Here is a 16,549-nt window from a genome sequence, read left to right on the forward strand (position 1 = left end):
AATCAAAAACCCTTCTTCCTCCAGTACTCTATCAAAGTGAATTAGAACAAAAGAAAGCCAAATAAAAGGAGTCATCTGACTGTGACAAAAGACAGATTTTGTTGTCTAAAACAAGATAACAACACTAGTTACATCAGTGCTTCATCAACTTTTCCTGGTTTTTAAGGCATCCTAGAATTCTAAGCATGACGAACATTTGTTTTAACAACGGCCAATTGGAAATCTTTCCATGGACTAAGGCCAATGTGCATAAACATAAATAAGATTCTAGATAGATGATTTACCCATCACGGTGTCTCTTCTGCATCGTCCCTCTTAGTACGTCGACCACATATTTAAACATACAGAGACTAAATTTTATTTTATTTTGATTGAATTAGGCCAATAAACCACCTGATAACCGCCCGGTAAGAACTAAACTGATACCAATCCGCCCGATATCTTATCGGGTGGCCAGCGAATTAATACATCTAAAAGCCGATAACCGATAAGCCAAACCGTTAAGAGTAAATAACCACCCAAACCGCCTGATAAGCATCCCTACCTACCGGTCTTCGACCGCGATTTAACGAAAAAGTTATTTTCCACCATGTTTTGAAAAACACACATCGGCCCTCGGCCACATTTTACTATTAGGTTGTATTCGATCATGCTCAAACAAACACCGATCGGCCCTCGGCCATAACTTAATAAAGGGTAAAGTTTAACCCAACTCAAACAACACCCCTCGGCCACAACATGGCAAAAGGCAAAAATCAGCCAAGTTCAAAATACACCTATTAGCCTAATAGGCACACCCGACTTATGTATAAACAAAAGGCAAACAAAACCCACAAATAACCGTCAAAAGGGCTACGATCAACTAGATGAAAATGATAACTGAAAGAGAAGAAGTTGTACACTAAAAAAATGAATTAAATCCATAAGCACAAAAGCAAATAACAAATATGGAAAGAAGTTACAAAAAACAACTTACGTTCCCATATATAAAAATATGTGAAGTTCATTACAATGGCTCTTAAAAAATAAGACAAAATACAAAAGAAGTCTAAGAAAAGGGTAATTCGCTCTCTCCGTCACGGGTCTCTGCGACCTCACCATCTCGGTCCCCATCGTCATTGCCATTGCCACCTTCATCCTAAGGATAAGTGGTATCATACCAGGCGTTCTCCTCGAGCCGGTCCACACCCTCTTCTCCATCCTCATCATTGTCTTGAGGTGTAGCGGGTTCGTATTTACAAGCGACCCGAGCTTTACGAGCCTTGACACGAGCATCTCCAAGAGTAGCCTCAGAATATGACCCTGCCACATGCAGATCCCGGAACACATGTAACGGGCCTTGGCATGAATCCATTCTTTATATAACTCCCAAGGTACATTGGGAAAATCAAAAGCATAGGAAAAGGAAGGTTGTTCAAGTAAGTGAGCCTTCTTGGCCTCCAAAGCGGTCACTCGATCATGGAGGTCAGAGTTATTTTTCTCTAGCTCCCTAGTCCTTTCCTCGAGCCGATCTTCCTTAGCTCTCCCTGTCGATTGATCATTCTCCCGCGCGGCTAGAAGAGTCCTACTCGCCAACTCAAGCATCTCCATCTTCCTCCAAGCATCCTAACGAGAGGACTCCTCCTTCTCGAGCTCCTTTTGCTTCTCGGCAATCTCACTATTGAGGGCCTACAACTAAAGTCGTCACTCTTCTAAATACCCTTATAATGCGATAACTTGAGCTTGAAGGTTCCATGCCCCTACTGACCTCAAGCTCCTCTTCCCTACTTCTCAACATCCCCTCGAGGAGGCTACACTTCTTGATGGCATGCATTGGCTAATCATCCTTCTCTTTCAACTCGCCCCGTAGGGCTTGCATGTCTCCACCTTTGCAAAATCGCCTACGGAGATCTTGATACTTGCCACGATACTCAAAGTACTTATTTTTCAATTTTTCAAAGATGTCTTTACACCTCTTCTCCCTATGGGCACTCTCGATCTCCAAAGTCACCATCTATGATCATAAAAAGGAAAGAGAAAAGAGAAATCATAACCAAGGACACCCTGAAAAACAAAAAAGAGAGGTTGAGACACAAACACTTACCCTAAGAGTAAGGATAGCAATGCTCCTCGACAAAGCACCATCATCTATTTCTTTAAGGGTCTTGCCCTCTATTTTAGAATAGAGAGCGTTGAGGGCAGGGATTACCTCCTTGGTGTTCACCAACAAGTCATGATCCATGGGGATCGCGATAGTCCTCATAGACCCCTCCAACCTTACCTCAAGATGGGTAAGCCCTTCTCCCATCATCCTCAAGTAGTCTGCATTGACGTCGGAACCTAATTTATCGCCCTCCTCATCAATGTTTTTCCCCTCTCATAGGCAGGCAAGGAGGTATCTGTGGTTGTTCGACAAGTCGATGCCTCCTCTCGCCAAGAAGTGTCAAGAACGTCAGCAGCCTTCCCTTCAGTCTCCATTACCCCGAAAGGAAGAACACATCCACATCAGCTCCCACCGACCTCGGATCCTTGGGACTCGGCTCGACATCATCTCTGACAAGAATGGTCGCTATCTCATGTAGCAAAAAATCCCCTCCTATCGTATAAACGACCCGATGACTCTGTCATCGACATCCACGAACCTCCTCATTTGAGGCAAGAGATCTCCATCACTAGGTAAAGGTTCATTTTCCTCGTCGATAAGAGAATATAGAGGAGAAGCCTAAGTCTCCACGGCCAAAATGGGAACAAAGTCGAACATGGCGACAGGGGGAATTGGATCAAGGGTAGGATCGGCCGTGGTCGAAACAGTGGCAAAAACTGAGGGCGTAGTGGCCTTCCTCTTCCGAAACAAGGGCGTGTGAGCTCTCGACCTCCTTGTCGACCCCCTGGCCGAAGTTAAGGAAAAATAGGAAAAGGGAAAGTCAAGGAAAATGAGCAAAGAAATCAAGGCGCTGGTGGTAAAAAGGAAATTACCAATCAAAAGAAGCAGGACTGAATTTCTTGAAAAATCATGGCCATTCACAAATTCCTACGATGTGAGGGAGGAGTCGCTCGGCCCAATTAGAAATATGAGCGTCCAAAGGAGGAGGCGAGGTCTTGGCTACAAAAAAAAAAGATGAGAAGTGAAAATCCAGGACCGAACAAGGGGGAGAAACCAAAGTACTTACGAGTATAGTTCCAAGCCTCAGGAAAGTCATCGACACTGGTCACAACGTCCTCGGTTTGACAAAAAAGAAGTTAAACCAAAATTGACGATTGGCATTATCGTCCATCTTCAATGCCAAGTATTTTCCCCTTCGGTGGCGAAGGTTCACCATCGTTCCCCTATAAAAGCTAAGAGCGAATAGATGAATTAAGTGTCGCAATGTTAGTTCGACCATGGTTAGCTCAGCAAACTTAGTGAGCATCTTTATAATTTTATAGATATACAGCGCAAGCTGAGCAGGACAAATGTCATAGTGATGACAGAACTCCTCCACCAGCAGAAGGAGGGGAAAAGAATAGTCGACTTGGAAAGGGTAGGCGTAAAGGGCGCACTACTCAGGACGGTGGACCTGTACCGTATCCCCCTCGACCACGATCAACTCGATATGATTGGGAAGGCTGAATTTGGGCTTAAGCTCCGCTAATTCCTTCACCATCATCACTGATCGAAAAACTCCAAGTGCGGCCTCTAATGATTTGGTAAAATCGGATCTGAAATTAGGATTGCGTGGGATTATCTCCTCCACCGACGAGAAGGCTTCATCCTCAACAGTGGTAGGAACGCTCACCCCATAGGAGGGAAATACCACTGCCAAAGGAGCAATGCAACTCCCCTCACTAGCCTCAGAAGTTACATTAGACATATTTCAACATAAGGAAAGAGAGTGACGAATGAGAAGGAATGAAGAACAATGTAAGTCACTAAAACAGAGAAGAGAAATTTGGAGTAAAAGAGAGCAAGAGAAAGGCATGGGATTTCAAAGCGTTAGAAGATTTAAACTCCAAAATCGTGTTCAAGGACCCCTATTTATAAAGGTCATAACACCGAAACTGAAAATGACCTATCATGATTGGCACCGGAACAGAAGCGGAAGGTCTAATCAAAGGTCACACGCGAAACAAAGCGACGCATCGGGAATATGTAGCATGATGACGCATGACATCATGACGTCATCCTAACTCGTGGACAGCATAACTCCAGCAAATCACCCAAGAAATTTGAAGCATTTGAAATGTACGGCCCACAGAGGGCCATGTTGCCTGCTTGTTGCGACAACCACAACTTGCGTAGTCCGCTTGATCAGCTCGACCACCAATAACATGGTCCGCTCATCGAACCCGTTCGTGAAGCCGACCTAAATAAGAGAAGGGACTAACTATATGGGTCAAAATCTATCTTTAGGATACTTAAACAAAAATAGTACTGGTGGAACGTTCCCAGGCCGTCGCTTGTCGAAGTGATCTAAAAATGGTGAAGTATGTGTCGAAGATTCAGCAAGGGCCGAAGGTGAAGTATGTGGTCGAAGATTCAGCAAGGGCCGAAGGTAGGACATAAAAGAGAATATTCTAGTGGATATTCTAGTGGATATTCTCTACACTTGTACTATTAGGATTTCTAGGAATATGTTCCCTATTAATAGAAAAAAGCGCAATGATAGGAGATCTGGGATATTCATTTGTAAAATACACTTTAACTTTAAAATAGAGAACCGGATCTTATTGCAAGCATACAAAAATAACCTTTTTCACTAAGAATCTTGTCCGTATTTTTCCTCTGGATCCGAGAATAACTCAGATATTCAAAGGCTTATCCATCACTAATCATTGTCAGGAAAAACATTCACTAATTTCATCCTTTCTTGGATAACTCATTCGCTCTATTTACATAAATGCTATTTATTATTGTTCATCACTATTTAATGTTACATTACTTCCTTTGACTTCTTAATATTGTTTGTGTGCCGTCGTTGCTATTTATATCTGCATATTATATATTGCACCTCCGAGAATTTCATCTTTGGAATATTATTGTTAACTAAGATTAACCTTCAGTTGTATAAATTTAATTAGTTGAACCAAGATCTAAATTTGTAGTTTGATTAAAAATTACAAGCCAACAGGAAAGGGTACGCTTTAGTCTTTTTGATTAATGAGAGGTCATTTTGAATTTAAGTACCGAATTAGAATTTCTATGAATAAAACGTAGTAAGTTTCTATAGTTGTTTCCGGAGAAACTTGTGTGAGATTGAATTAACTTAGACGCTGGTCAATCCATGAAAAATTGCTATGGTGCTAAACTGTATGGGTCAAAATCTATTTTTAGGATAATTAAGCCAAAATAGTATTGGTGGAACGTTCCCAGGCCGTCGCTTGTTGAAGTGATCTAAAAAATAATGAAGTATGTGGTCGAAGAGTCAGCAAGGACCGAAATCGATGTGCATCTAAAAACCTTCAATTGTATCTATCGATCATCGGCGCAGTATCTATATCTATTTAAAAGGAAATAAGTCATCCCTAATATTTTGACAAGTGTTGTGTCCATAAAATGCCATGTGACAACTTTAGAACAAATTAGTTATTTTAGGTAAAATTAGTTTCTCTTTTTAAATTTTGAATTTGAAAACAGTTAGTAATTAGGTATTCTATATATTTTTTTTTTAAAAGCACGTTATTCTATATTTAAAAGAAGAAGATGTAGTTTCTACGTTTCTTTTAAAAGAAAAACCCATTCCTATTAAATAGGTATATAGATACATTTTGAAATCAGATACATTTTGAAACCAGATACATTTTGAAACCTTAGCCACTGGCAATTGGGAATGCCATTTTCATCTCTTTGCCCTAAAAATTTCATTCTCCAAATTCGGCACCTCAATCACACGATGTCTTACCACGATATCAACTCCTTATCCACGAACTCTTCTGCCCACGATTCCAGTAACATGATTTCACGATTTTATCAAATCAGTTCTACTTTTATAGTATATAGTTCTTTTCTTTCTCCATCGTGTGCATATCAAACAATAATTTTACACTACAAGAGATGATTGGTATGATTTGTATTTCATAAACGATCTTTATTCCAGTTGAGATTGTATTCCTTTAACACATAATTTCCGTGAAGTTTTAGTTCTACTTATATTTACACATACCTCTGTCTATTTTCAGGATATAATGACGTCTGAAATCAATTTCATTAGTGAAATTAACAGCAAATCAATGAATTGGAAGTTAAAGGTTCGTATTGTGAGGCTTTGGAAAAATCCGGACCGCGACAGGCCTGACAGCCCCTTTTCCATTGAGATTGTTCTGATGGATGAAAAGGTATTGTTTAAAACATTATAATTACTTTCCATTTATCATTGTTTACATATGCGTAAGTATATTACAGTCGTATACGGAATAACTTAGTCATTTTAACTAATTGAGCTTTTTTTGTAGGGCGACCGCATTCACGCAAGTATTGGCAGGTCTTTTATTCAAAGGTTCAAACAAGAAATTAAGGAAATGGGTTTGTACATCATGAACAATTTTGTGGTTTGTCCAAATAATATGAAGCTTAAGACCAAAGACCACAAGTTGAAGTTGATGTTCACGCATAAGACCACTGTTGACGAAATGCATGATCCACAATTCAACATGTGTATTTTCAAATTTAGAACGTATGAGCAGTTGTCAAATCCTCAAGAATTTGACAATACTGAGTTATTTGGTAATTAAATTTCTCTCATTTTTTCCACTTTCATTTTACTTTGCCTTATTTGTTTTCTATCTTATGAATTCTAAGTGTGAATTACATCAATACTAATCACAGTATATAACATTAAAGATTAAGTTTTAGATTAAAGCTGAATTTCTTGACATTGTTAAATCCTCAGTCGAAAATCATAATCTGATTTCTAGAAGGCCTTTGTAGGCGTATGGAACTAAATAAAGGTCAATATTGTATTATTTCTTTGAACATCTCCATTACAGGTGTATAGTCTTGGTACTACTTTATATAGTATTTACAGATAGTATTTCAGTGGTTTTATGAAGGCCTAAGGTTAGCTTTTGATCTCTTATTCCATAGGTAGCTGATGGAGTTCATGCCCACAGTTTACTTTGCATTCTCTAAAACCTTCCCTTTTTCACAAAACTCAGAAAAATTGATACTTGTTGCCTCTGGAATATACATCTAAGTGTTTAATTCCTTTACAATCTTCATTTATATTGTTTATAATGATTACTAATTTTGCATATATTTCCTTGCTTTTTAGATGTCATTGGCGAAGTTGTGAGTTATGAGGACGTACAGTCTATCAAGCAAGATGATAACATCCGTATGTACATGAACATTCAGATACAAGATTATGAGTAAGCTCGTCACAATTTATTCAACTAAGTAAATATTTCAACAATTCTTTATTTTGATTCCTATGCTTAACTTTATAATAATTGTAGGAGTAACAACATTTCTGCAACTCTTTGGGGAGACTTTGTGGAACAGATTAGGCCATATTTGAATGGATCCAACGATAAGCCTGTTGTCGTCATCATGCAATTGATTAGAGCACATCGATATCGAGGTTATTAAATTCTCTACTTACTTTGAAATACAATGTCTCTATACAATTACTAAACTTAAAAATTACTTTTAAGCGTGCAGAACAATATTCGATGAGGAACACTTGGCATGCGTTGAAGCTTTTGATCAATTCAAATCTTCCTCAGGTTGTTGACTTTTGCTCCAGGTCTCTATAAGTTGGGCTAAATTTAAGCCTATTTCATCCTAAATTTTAGTCTTACAATTTATTAACGTATCTTAAGTTAAAAAATGAAACAGAATGGTTTCTGTGCGTGGAGAAAGCTCACAAAGAATTACTCAAATTTCATCTCACAAAACTCACTCTGTTGCTAATGAGCTAGCATCTGGAAGTATTGAAGTTAAAAATATTGAGGATTTGGGTGACTGTAACCATGTGAGTACCTACTTTTTAATTATTTTTTTTTTTACTTTTTAATTACTTATCTTATCCTTCTCTACATAACAATTATATATACAATTTTTATGCGCAGCCAGAAAATTATTGGGTTGTAGCAACTATTGTAGACGTTGAATTAGACCGCGGATGGTGCTATTTAGCATGCCAAAATTTCTCAAAGAAACTAGAAAAAGAGGGGAATAAATTCTATTGTAAAAAATGCGAGCAGATTCAATCTGCCACCCATAGGTATGACTGTAATTTATATTTTCTTTACTATTATATGATTTTAAAAATACAAACTCTTTCCATGTACAAGCTACAAGTTAAAGTGACGGATTGCACCGGTACAATTTCTGTGCTGTTATGGGATAAGGATGCAACTAAGATTATCGAAAAGTCAGCAAATGATTTAAAGGATGTTGTATTTGAGGTATAATACAATTGCTTAGAAAAATAAGACCATCAACGTTGAAAGAAGTGGTACCTGATCCATTCCCCTGCATCTCCTTCCCGTTTTATTTATGGGGTAGTTCACTTTGTGTCTATATGCATGTGAGGACTGATGTACTTGAAAGAACTTTAAGTTAACCAAATGTCAAAGTTCTTTTAAGTTTAAGTTACAAAGTGATTAAGATATGATTTTTAAATTTTAAATGAGCTTATTGCTAAACCTGTATGTCTTTGCTCTTATTAGATTTACTTGAGAAGTTTGATAAGTTTGAACTTTGAAAGTATGACAATATTTCTCTGTTTTTTGGTGTCCTTGGGTTTCGCTAAAGTTAAAATAGTTGTAGTTAAGGTTAAATTCTATTTTTAGCTTATCGCTAAAGTTTCATTTTGTTTTGAAGTTCTTTAAAATCTAGGTTTGTTCTTTTGCAGCTAAACACATAAAAAGCAACATAGACTCAAGCAAATCTACTTTTGTTTACAAGTATTGTATGAAATCTAGAATAATTTTGACATTAACACTACCTATTCAATCTTTATAAGATAGTGATTAACAAACAACAAGAAAAAATGGTTTCATCTCTGCTGACGATGTTGCTGAATTTGAGGTTACAAAATATTATTAAAATTGTTGGAGTTTGGCGACAAAATTCAGGAATTGTTAATGAACAAAGACGCATTTTGCATCAGAAAACTTATGCTTTCATTTTAGTTTCACATCTTCTACTTTAGTCTTTTTATATTAATAGCTTTATTTAGTGTATTATTCCTCGCATTTAGCTTATGCTTAAAAATATAGTTACTATGAGAATTGAAGCATCGTCTTTTTTACAATCTTCTTATAAGGAACAAATAAAATGTGTACACCGTATTACATTTACTTTTTACTTTTGTTGTTGTAGCTTCTATTAACCACAATCATTATGTCTTTTCGTTAGACTTCTGGTGCTGCAGATGACTCTTCATGTCTAATGGAGATAAAAAATATTGTTGAAAAAAGGGTCATGTTTAAAGTTGAAGTTAACAGTTCCAACAATCAGAATAAAGATGTAGTCTTTAGAGTTGTTACACTTACTGACGACGAGGAAATTATAAAGAAATATATTCCTTCTCCACAAGAAGAGACGTTCAAAGTATGTTTCTATACTCAATTTTTATCAGTTTTCCTATTTGTGGTTGCATTAAATTTTAATTATGATACACATTTCTTTGTAGGATCCAGATTTCAATACCAACGAAGTCATTCAGGAAGATAACGAAATCACGGTGATTTTACAACTCATTATAAATATTATTTTACATAATTCATTCTTTTAATTTAATGATTTTCAAGTTATAAAATAATAAAGCAACAAGAATTTTAGATTAAGTATTGATTTTCACATGTTTTTGTGTTTTAAATATGTAGGATTCCACTGAAGATAATGAGTTGATCGATGTTGCACATACACTTGCCAAGATAGGTTTAACTAATTCTATAGCAATGGTTGAAGAAGATTCGAATGCACAGTTATTGGAAAATAAGATCAAGAGAGTATTTAAAAAGAAGAAGATAGCATAAGTTGTTTGCATATGTACGAGTTGTAGAAACTAAGAATTGTCTGATTAGTTAGTTTATTAGTTTTATTAGTTAGGAACAAGATGTTTGAATCATTTCATGTTTTTCTTGGTATTGAACTTTTCTTGTTTAGTTAGTTTGGTATTTTCATTTGCTATGGACAAGATATTTGAATCAGTTCATGGTTCTTTTAGTTGTTAAAATTTTCCTATATAGATACGTAAGATAATCCGCAATCTTGAATTAATGTTAGTTAAATTATCTTATTTTGTTGATAGATTTTTACATTAACCATTGATAGCTTGCATCTTCCTCCAGGGATGGATCATAAAGTTAGTTGACGAAGATTTCAACTACATGACTGAACTACTTTCCATAAAGTGCTAAGTTTGCTGAAATATTAAAAATAATTCTACATGACTCGAAAGAAGGAACAAATTTATTCTCTTCATGACAGGTATATTTTCTTAGGTCGGGTGAGAGCGTTGGAGTCGTTACAATCAGTATTGATCTTAAGGCTACTGGATCTAAATTGTACTTAGTAGTTTTAATTATTTTGCTATTACTTGATAGGACCATATTTTGTAAAATCAACTTAGAGTTAGAGATACTCTAAGTTCGTCATGACACCAAGAACAATTGTAGTGGAAATAGGAGAATCTGTTTCAAGAAATTCAATGGCAGCACATGTATACAACAACGAGTCAGGCCAACAGCTTGAATGAGGGTAAAAGTAAAGATAGTGCCTTTTTTGCATTCACAGTTGCTTATTTTATTCATCCAAAACACAAAACACCAAGAAAAAAATATTTATCATATTTAAACCACATAAATGAACAAAATGTAACCTTTTCTTTTGGATAGACAACTAAGAATTGTAACAATTAACCTTAAGACAACATAATGGACACATAGATTCAGTATAAAACTAGCCAAACTCTTAATTGAGCACAAGGCATCACTTTGATCGACCATCCTATCATAATCAGAAAGAGGGCTGATCTTCGACTTTCAGTTGTTGAATTTGGTATTACTATGTTTCGACGAATTGAGGATCCTAAAAAAGGGTGGCATATTGGTTAGTAAGAGGAAGCCAAAGAAATTGACTTAAAAAGATTTGGGAACTAAACTGTTATCGTACAGAAAACTATATAAGATCAGTATAAGAATTGACAATCATTATTAATATAGAATGATCAATAGACGATAAACCTTTTTAATGGCACTATCAATTAACATCGATGAGTCCATTATTGTCTTAACATTAAGTTGACATCCAAAAGCAGTAGCAAAGAGCCAAAAACCGCAATGCGCAGATTGTAAACATATTATAGATAACAAAATTTCATGTGAAAAATCTGAAACAAATCATATCTTTTGTGATTATTTATGAAAGGATAAGTGTTATTTTTATTTTTTGTTCTAATAAGCAAGTTATTTAGAAGATCACTAATATAATGTAACTAGTGAATCTATTCGCGCTTCGCGCCATGATAAAAACTATAATTAAAGTCATAATTTTATTATATATGTATTCCATACCATCTAAATTTCTATAAATATTAAACCCAATGCAATACAACAAATAAATATAAAAAATTTATAAGAAAATTAAATATACAACGGTTGCATGTCTCTAAGACCTCCAATTGGCGATGCTGGAGGTGGTACTCTTCGACCAAATCGATAAGCCCTAAATAAATAATTTCTCAAGGTTGCTTGTTCTTTCTCAAATATTTAAATCTCATTTTTTAGATTTTAATGTGCAATATCTAGCACAAAATCTTCATAATCATACAATAGACATGTATATATGTATGTAATATGCATTTCTTATACTTCTTAAAAAATGTTCAACCTCACAAAATTGCTCGTTAAACTTGAGCAACTCATTGAATTTGAAGTCATCTTACCCGACTTCATACATCTTGCAACAGAGCTAATGCCTAGTGGTATCATTAATTTATTTTCAATATCATTCTCATAATCTTATTTTAATAATTTAATGTTGGCGCTTTCTGTTACCACATATATCGAAATCTAAACAAAATTAATTAATTTTCTTTTCAAGAATATCACTTATAAAATAGTCATAAAATAGTAATTCCCAAAAGAAAAATGAGTCTAAGATTCGTTGAAACATAGCCAATGCAAAAGCTGAACTCTACATATTCTTAATGAAAATGAGAATTGAAGAAGCAATATAAGTGGCTAGAGGATAAAGGAAGAAACTTGCAGGTAGAAAAGCCATTGCAACGGTAAGAATTCTTTATTCTTTATAAATACTCTCTCCGTTTCAATTTACAAATTGTAACGGTCCATAAATATAGAATATGAAAGGTTGAAACCACAACAACCATTCTATTTACATTTATGGATAATAAGCCAAAAATATTTTGGTACCCGAATTTTTTATATAACATTTACAACTATAAATAATCAACTTTTTTTTTAAAGAAATATGTACTCTTTAGTTTTACTACATTTCACTAAATTAGAAATTTACAAAACTTAGAGAAACCTATTGCACTGGATAGAAAAAGCAAAGAAGCACATGTAAGTTACTCTTTTACGTCACTACATAATTATAACATATTTTTTGCTTCTCCCTTCCCATGGAGAAATTCAAAAGGAATTATCGAATTACTTGCCATAACTATAAAGTAAATTACCAAATTATTTTAAAGAAAAATAGTGACATACCTGGTATTATTCTACCAATTTCTGGCTAACCATAGTCTCTTGTTCTCCATTTTTATTTTCACTCTTAGAGAGGAAAGTAAAACAAAGAAAGGCTGAAGCTACTACATCCAAATTGAAACGCAATTGAAGAAATCAAACATGAATATAAACATTGCACAAACTATAATTTCAGATGATATCAAATAAAACAAATGAAGTTACAAAATAATATAGGAATAGAATTACCTTTATTGCAACAGTCCTTGAGCGTTGGAATTATTTTTGAGTTATGGAAAAAAAGCTAATGCACAGAAAGAAAATAGAAAGATTTAAAGGAAAGAAATAAATAGTAAAAATTATGAGATTTAAGTGAAGGGTAAAATGTAACGGAAGAAAGGTATAGAAACGTTATAGGAAAATAGATGAATAGTATATTAATAATGAAAAAAGTACATAAAGCATACTTAATTGTTAGCAAATTTTAAATGCAAAAATAAGGAAAAGGGTGCAAAATCTAAGAAAAAAGATAAATGTGATTCTTGGCCAAAGAAATATGCCACATCATCTTTCATTTTCCCAACTTTATTATATATATAGAATATATATATAGATTTTTAATTAAGGGGTTATATAGATAGATAAGGGAGAAAACGAATAATCAATGCTTTCTTATATGACTCTACATGAATTTAATTTCTTTTCCTAAATTTTAATTATAAAAGTTATGGTTATTGTCCTTTATTTATGATGTAAAGATTTTTTTGCACAGATAGAGCAAACAAAAACTGCTTCTAATATTCATTAATATTTAATTCCACAGAGGCTACCGCTAGCAGTTAAAGAGTCATAAACCGTTTTCTAATACAATTCATCTTTCTTCTAAAGTCTTTCAAAAGGGCACACTATATCCAGCTTCTTAGATCCTTCTCCATGGAAAATCAAAAAATTTCACTTTCTATACCAAGCACATACCCGATACAGAATCAAAAAAGGCGCAAAAAAAAAACTCTGTTACCAAAGGTATGGTCTTTGATTACCATTATCATATCTGAAATACTTTTTATATTTTTTTTATTGCAAGTTTATAAGTAGTAAGATCAAATAGAGTAAAAAAAACTTATAATCTCTGATCAATTTGTAGATAAATTGGGTAAAAACATAATTTTGGCGATGATTATGGTATATAAAATTCAGGTTTAAGTTATGAAGTCTTTATAGTGAAACATCTACTGTAAAAGAGTAGATAGAAGTATTCATATAAATTTAGCTTCTAAAAGGACTTGACAACATGAAGTTGGTTGAAGACGTTCAACAGTAATCGAGTTCTAACGTTTGCAATTCAAAAGTTGCAAATTATAGAAGGGAGTGGAACTATAGTGTTAGGTTATTTCTACTCGATATTCATGTACTGAGACTAAATTTTAAGATAATTGATTTATTCTTGAATTTATATCCAAAATCATGCATTTCTTCGGACTCGTGTGCTAGATGCGCTAGCAATTTTTGCTGGTCCTTGAGGAAATCTTGATCATCTAAATATCTGCTTAAGTTTATTTTGTCGCCAAATTTCTTTTCCAATCATCTTCTACCTTGTGTAATTTATAATTGCTCTGAATTATAACATCTGTTGTTTTATGAGATTATAGATTTTCTAATAATAATCTTCTGGTGCCTTCAATTTTTGTGCTTCATTCTGTTTTGATGTGAGAATACATAAAAATAATTTAGTCCGAAGGATGAAAAACATGTGGTTCAAAGGAAGAAGAGGGTTAGAGGTACCAGTTCAACAAGAACAGCTAAAAGGGACGAAAAATTTATATAGCTTATATTTTGTTAGTTCTCTGTTTCACTGATCATTAGGAAAGTTGTGCATATTATTGCCTCTGAAGTCTCCTCCTTCAAAATTCTGCATTTTATATTTTTATATTTTACTAAAATTTATTCTTATTTGAATGTTTGGTTTACTTAATTATTAGTTATATAACTAATGATGCATATCAAATATTATTTTGTAGACATGAGAATACATCATATTGAACCTTCCAATAATACAAACTATTCTGTCGGAAGTGAAGAAAGAGTTCCTCCTTTGTCCGATATAACAAATGGTGAGTGAAAATATCATCTATTTAATATATTAGTTGTGTTGTTACAACTTACTTTATCATAATTTATTCTTATTATAATGTTTGGCCAAGTTGATTAATGTAACGACCCGGTCAGTCGTCTCATGAGTTACCGCTCCGTTTTCCTCTATTTTAGCTTCTTTGCACTTCGTTATCCGTGTTTTATGTGATCGGGTTGATTAGTTCGAGTTCGGAGAGGATTTGGTAAGAAATGAGACACTTAGTCTCTTTTAAGAAGGCTTAAGTTGGAAAAGTCAACCGGAAGTTGACTTATATGTTAGAAGACTCGGAAGTGAGTTCCGATGGTTCGGTTAGCTTCGGGAGGTGATTTGTGACTTAGGAGCGCGATCGAAATGGGTTTTGGAGTTGTAGAGAAGATTTAAGCTTAAATTGGCGAAGTTGATAGTTTGGCAATCCGGTTGATAGGCGAGATTTTGATATAGGGGTCGGAATGAAATTTCGAGAGTGACAGTAGCTTTGTTGTGTCATTTGGGATGTGTGTGCAAAATTTTAGGTCATTCGGACGAGATTTGATAGACTTTTTGATCGAAAGTATAATTTAAGAGGTCTTGGAGTTCTTAGGATTGAATCCTATGTTAAATTGGTGATTGATGTTGTTGTGAGCGTTCCGAAGTTTTTAACAAGTTTGAACGATGTCATGGGATGTGTTGGTACAATTGGTTTGAAGTTCCGGGAGTTCCGGGTAGGTTCCGTGTAGGTTCCGGGATGTTTTAGGCTAAAAATCATAGTTGTAGCAGGTCCAGAAGGGTTGCAGGCCTCGGAACTTACCCGCGCAGTCCGCACAAAAAGAAGTGCGGCCACGGTATGTGCTGTGCGGACCGCACGTGCGGCCGCGGTAGGTGCTGTGCGGATCGCACAAAATGGTGTGCGGCCGCGGTGAAGAACATTCCACTGGTCCTACTCCGGAAGCTCATATAATTTGATCTATAAAGAATTTTGAGATGATTCAAAAAAGAAAGATGTAGCACTTCGTGTCTAGTTTCTAGAAAGATAAAGATATCTCAATTTGGACATCTTTAGAAAAGGTTATGGCCAAAATACTAAAGACTGTCACTGTAGAGGAAGGCCTGTGCGGTTGCGGTTGTTTTTGTGTGGACCGCACTGGCTTGTGCGAACCGCGGTCGATTTAGTGCGGCCCGTGGAGGCTGAAATCTGAGGGGTACTCTATAAATATGAGGTTTTGGGTTTTATTTTATATTTTAACCTAGAGAGCTCGGATTTTGGCAATTTTTCGAAGGTTTTTCAAGAAATTCATTGGGGTAAGTGATTTTAACTCAGATTTGGCTAGAATACATGAATCTATCACTGAATTCATCATTTAATTCGTGATTTGGGAAGAAAATTTTGAAACTTTTCAAAAATGTAAAATGATGATTTGAATAACCAAATGGTATCGGAATTGGATAATTTTTGTATGAATAGACTCGTGAGAGTATAAGGATTCTAGTTTTATGAATTTTGTCAAATTTCGAGATATGGGCCCGGGGGTCGGGTTTGACCAATTTCTGGAATTTTATGATAATTCGATTGTTTTCGCTTGGGCTTTGTTCCCTTAGCATATTGTGACGTATTCGTTCTGATTTTGGATAGATTCGACGTGCATGGAGGCCAATCCGAGGGGCAAAGGCGTCGCGAGATAGAGAATTAGCCGGTTCGAGGTGAGTAATGATTGTAAATGATGTCTTGAGGGTTTGAAACCCCGGATTACACATCGTAGTGCTATATTGAGGCAAGATACGCGCTGGATAATGAGCGTGGGGTCTTTTACTACTGGGGATTGT

The 16,549-nt window shown here is 35.2% G+C and overlaps 1 protein-coding gene across 1 annotated transcript; it reads left to right on the top strand.

Moving 5' to 3' along the window:
• Positions 1-6,474: 6,474 nt before the first annotated feature.
• On the top strand, positions 6,475-9,406 carry LOC104210719 (uncharacterized). Its single transcript, XM_070163926.1, has 7 exons — positions 6,475-6,679; positions 7,227-7,323; positions 7,411-7,535; positions 7,616-7,680; positions 7,793-7,928; positions 8,026-8,180; positions 9,320-9,406. Exons 1-5 carry the CDS (start codon positions 6,475-6,477, stop codon positions 7,865-7,867), a joined length of 567 nt encoding a protein of 188 aa, XP_070020027.1. The 3' UTR covers positions 7,868-7,928; positions 8,026-8,180; positions 9,320-9,406.
• The last annotated feature ends 7,143 nt before the right edge of the window (positions 9,407-16,549 follow it).

The sequence above is a fragment of the Nicotiana sylvestris genome, chromosome 12 (assembly GCF_000393655.2).
Source record: "Nicotiana sylvestris chromosome 12, ASM39365v2, whole genome shotgun sequence".
Classification (NCBI taxonomy): domain Eukaryota; kingdom Viridiplantae; phylum Streptophyta; class Magnoliopsida; order Solanales; family Solanaceae; genus Nicotiana; species Nicotiana sylvestris.

Coding starts and splice junctions, on each gene's coding strand:
- LOC104210719 (XM_070163926.1), top strand. CDS start 6,475: ATGGGTTTGTACATCATGAACAATTTTGTGGTTTGTCCAAATAATATG. Junction 6,680..7,226: donor TGACAATACTGAGTTATTTG/GTAATTAAATTT, acceptor CTTGCTTTTTAG/ATGTCATTGGCGAAGTTGTG. Junction 7,324..7,410: donor ATTCAGATACAAGATTATGA/GTAAGCTCGTCA, acceptor TAATAATTGTAG/GAGTAACAACATTTCTGCAA.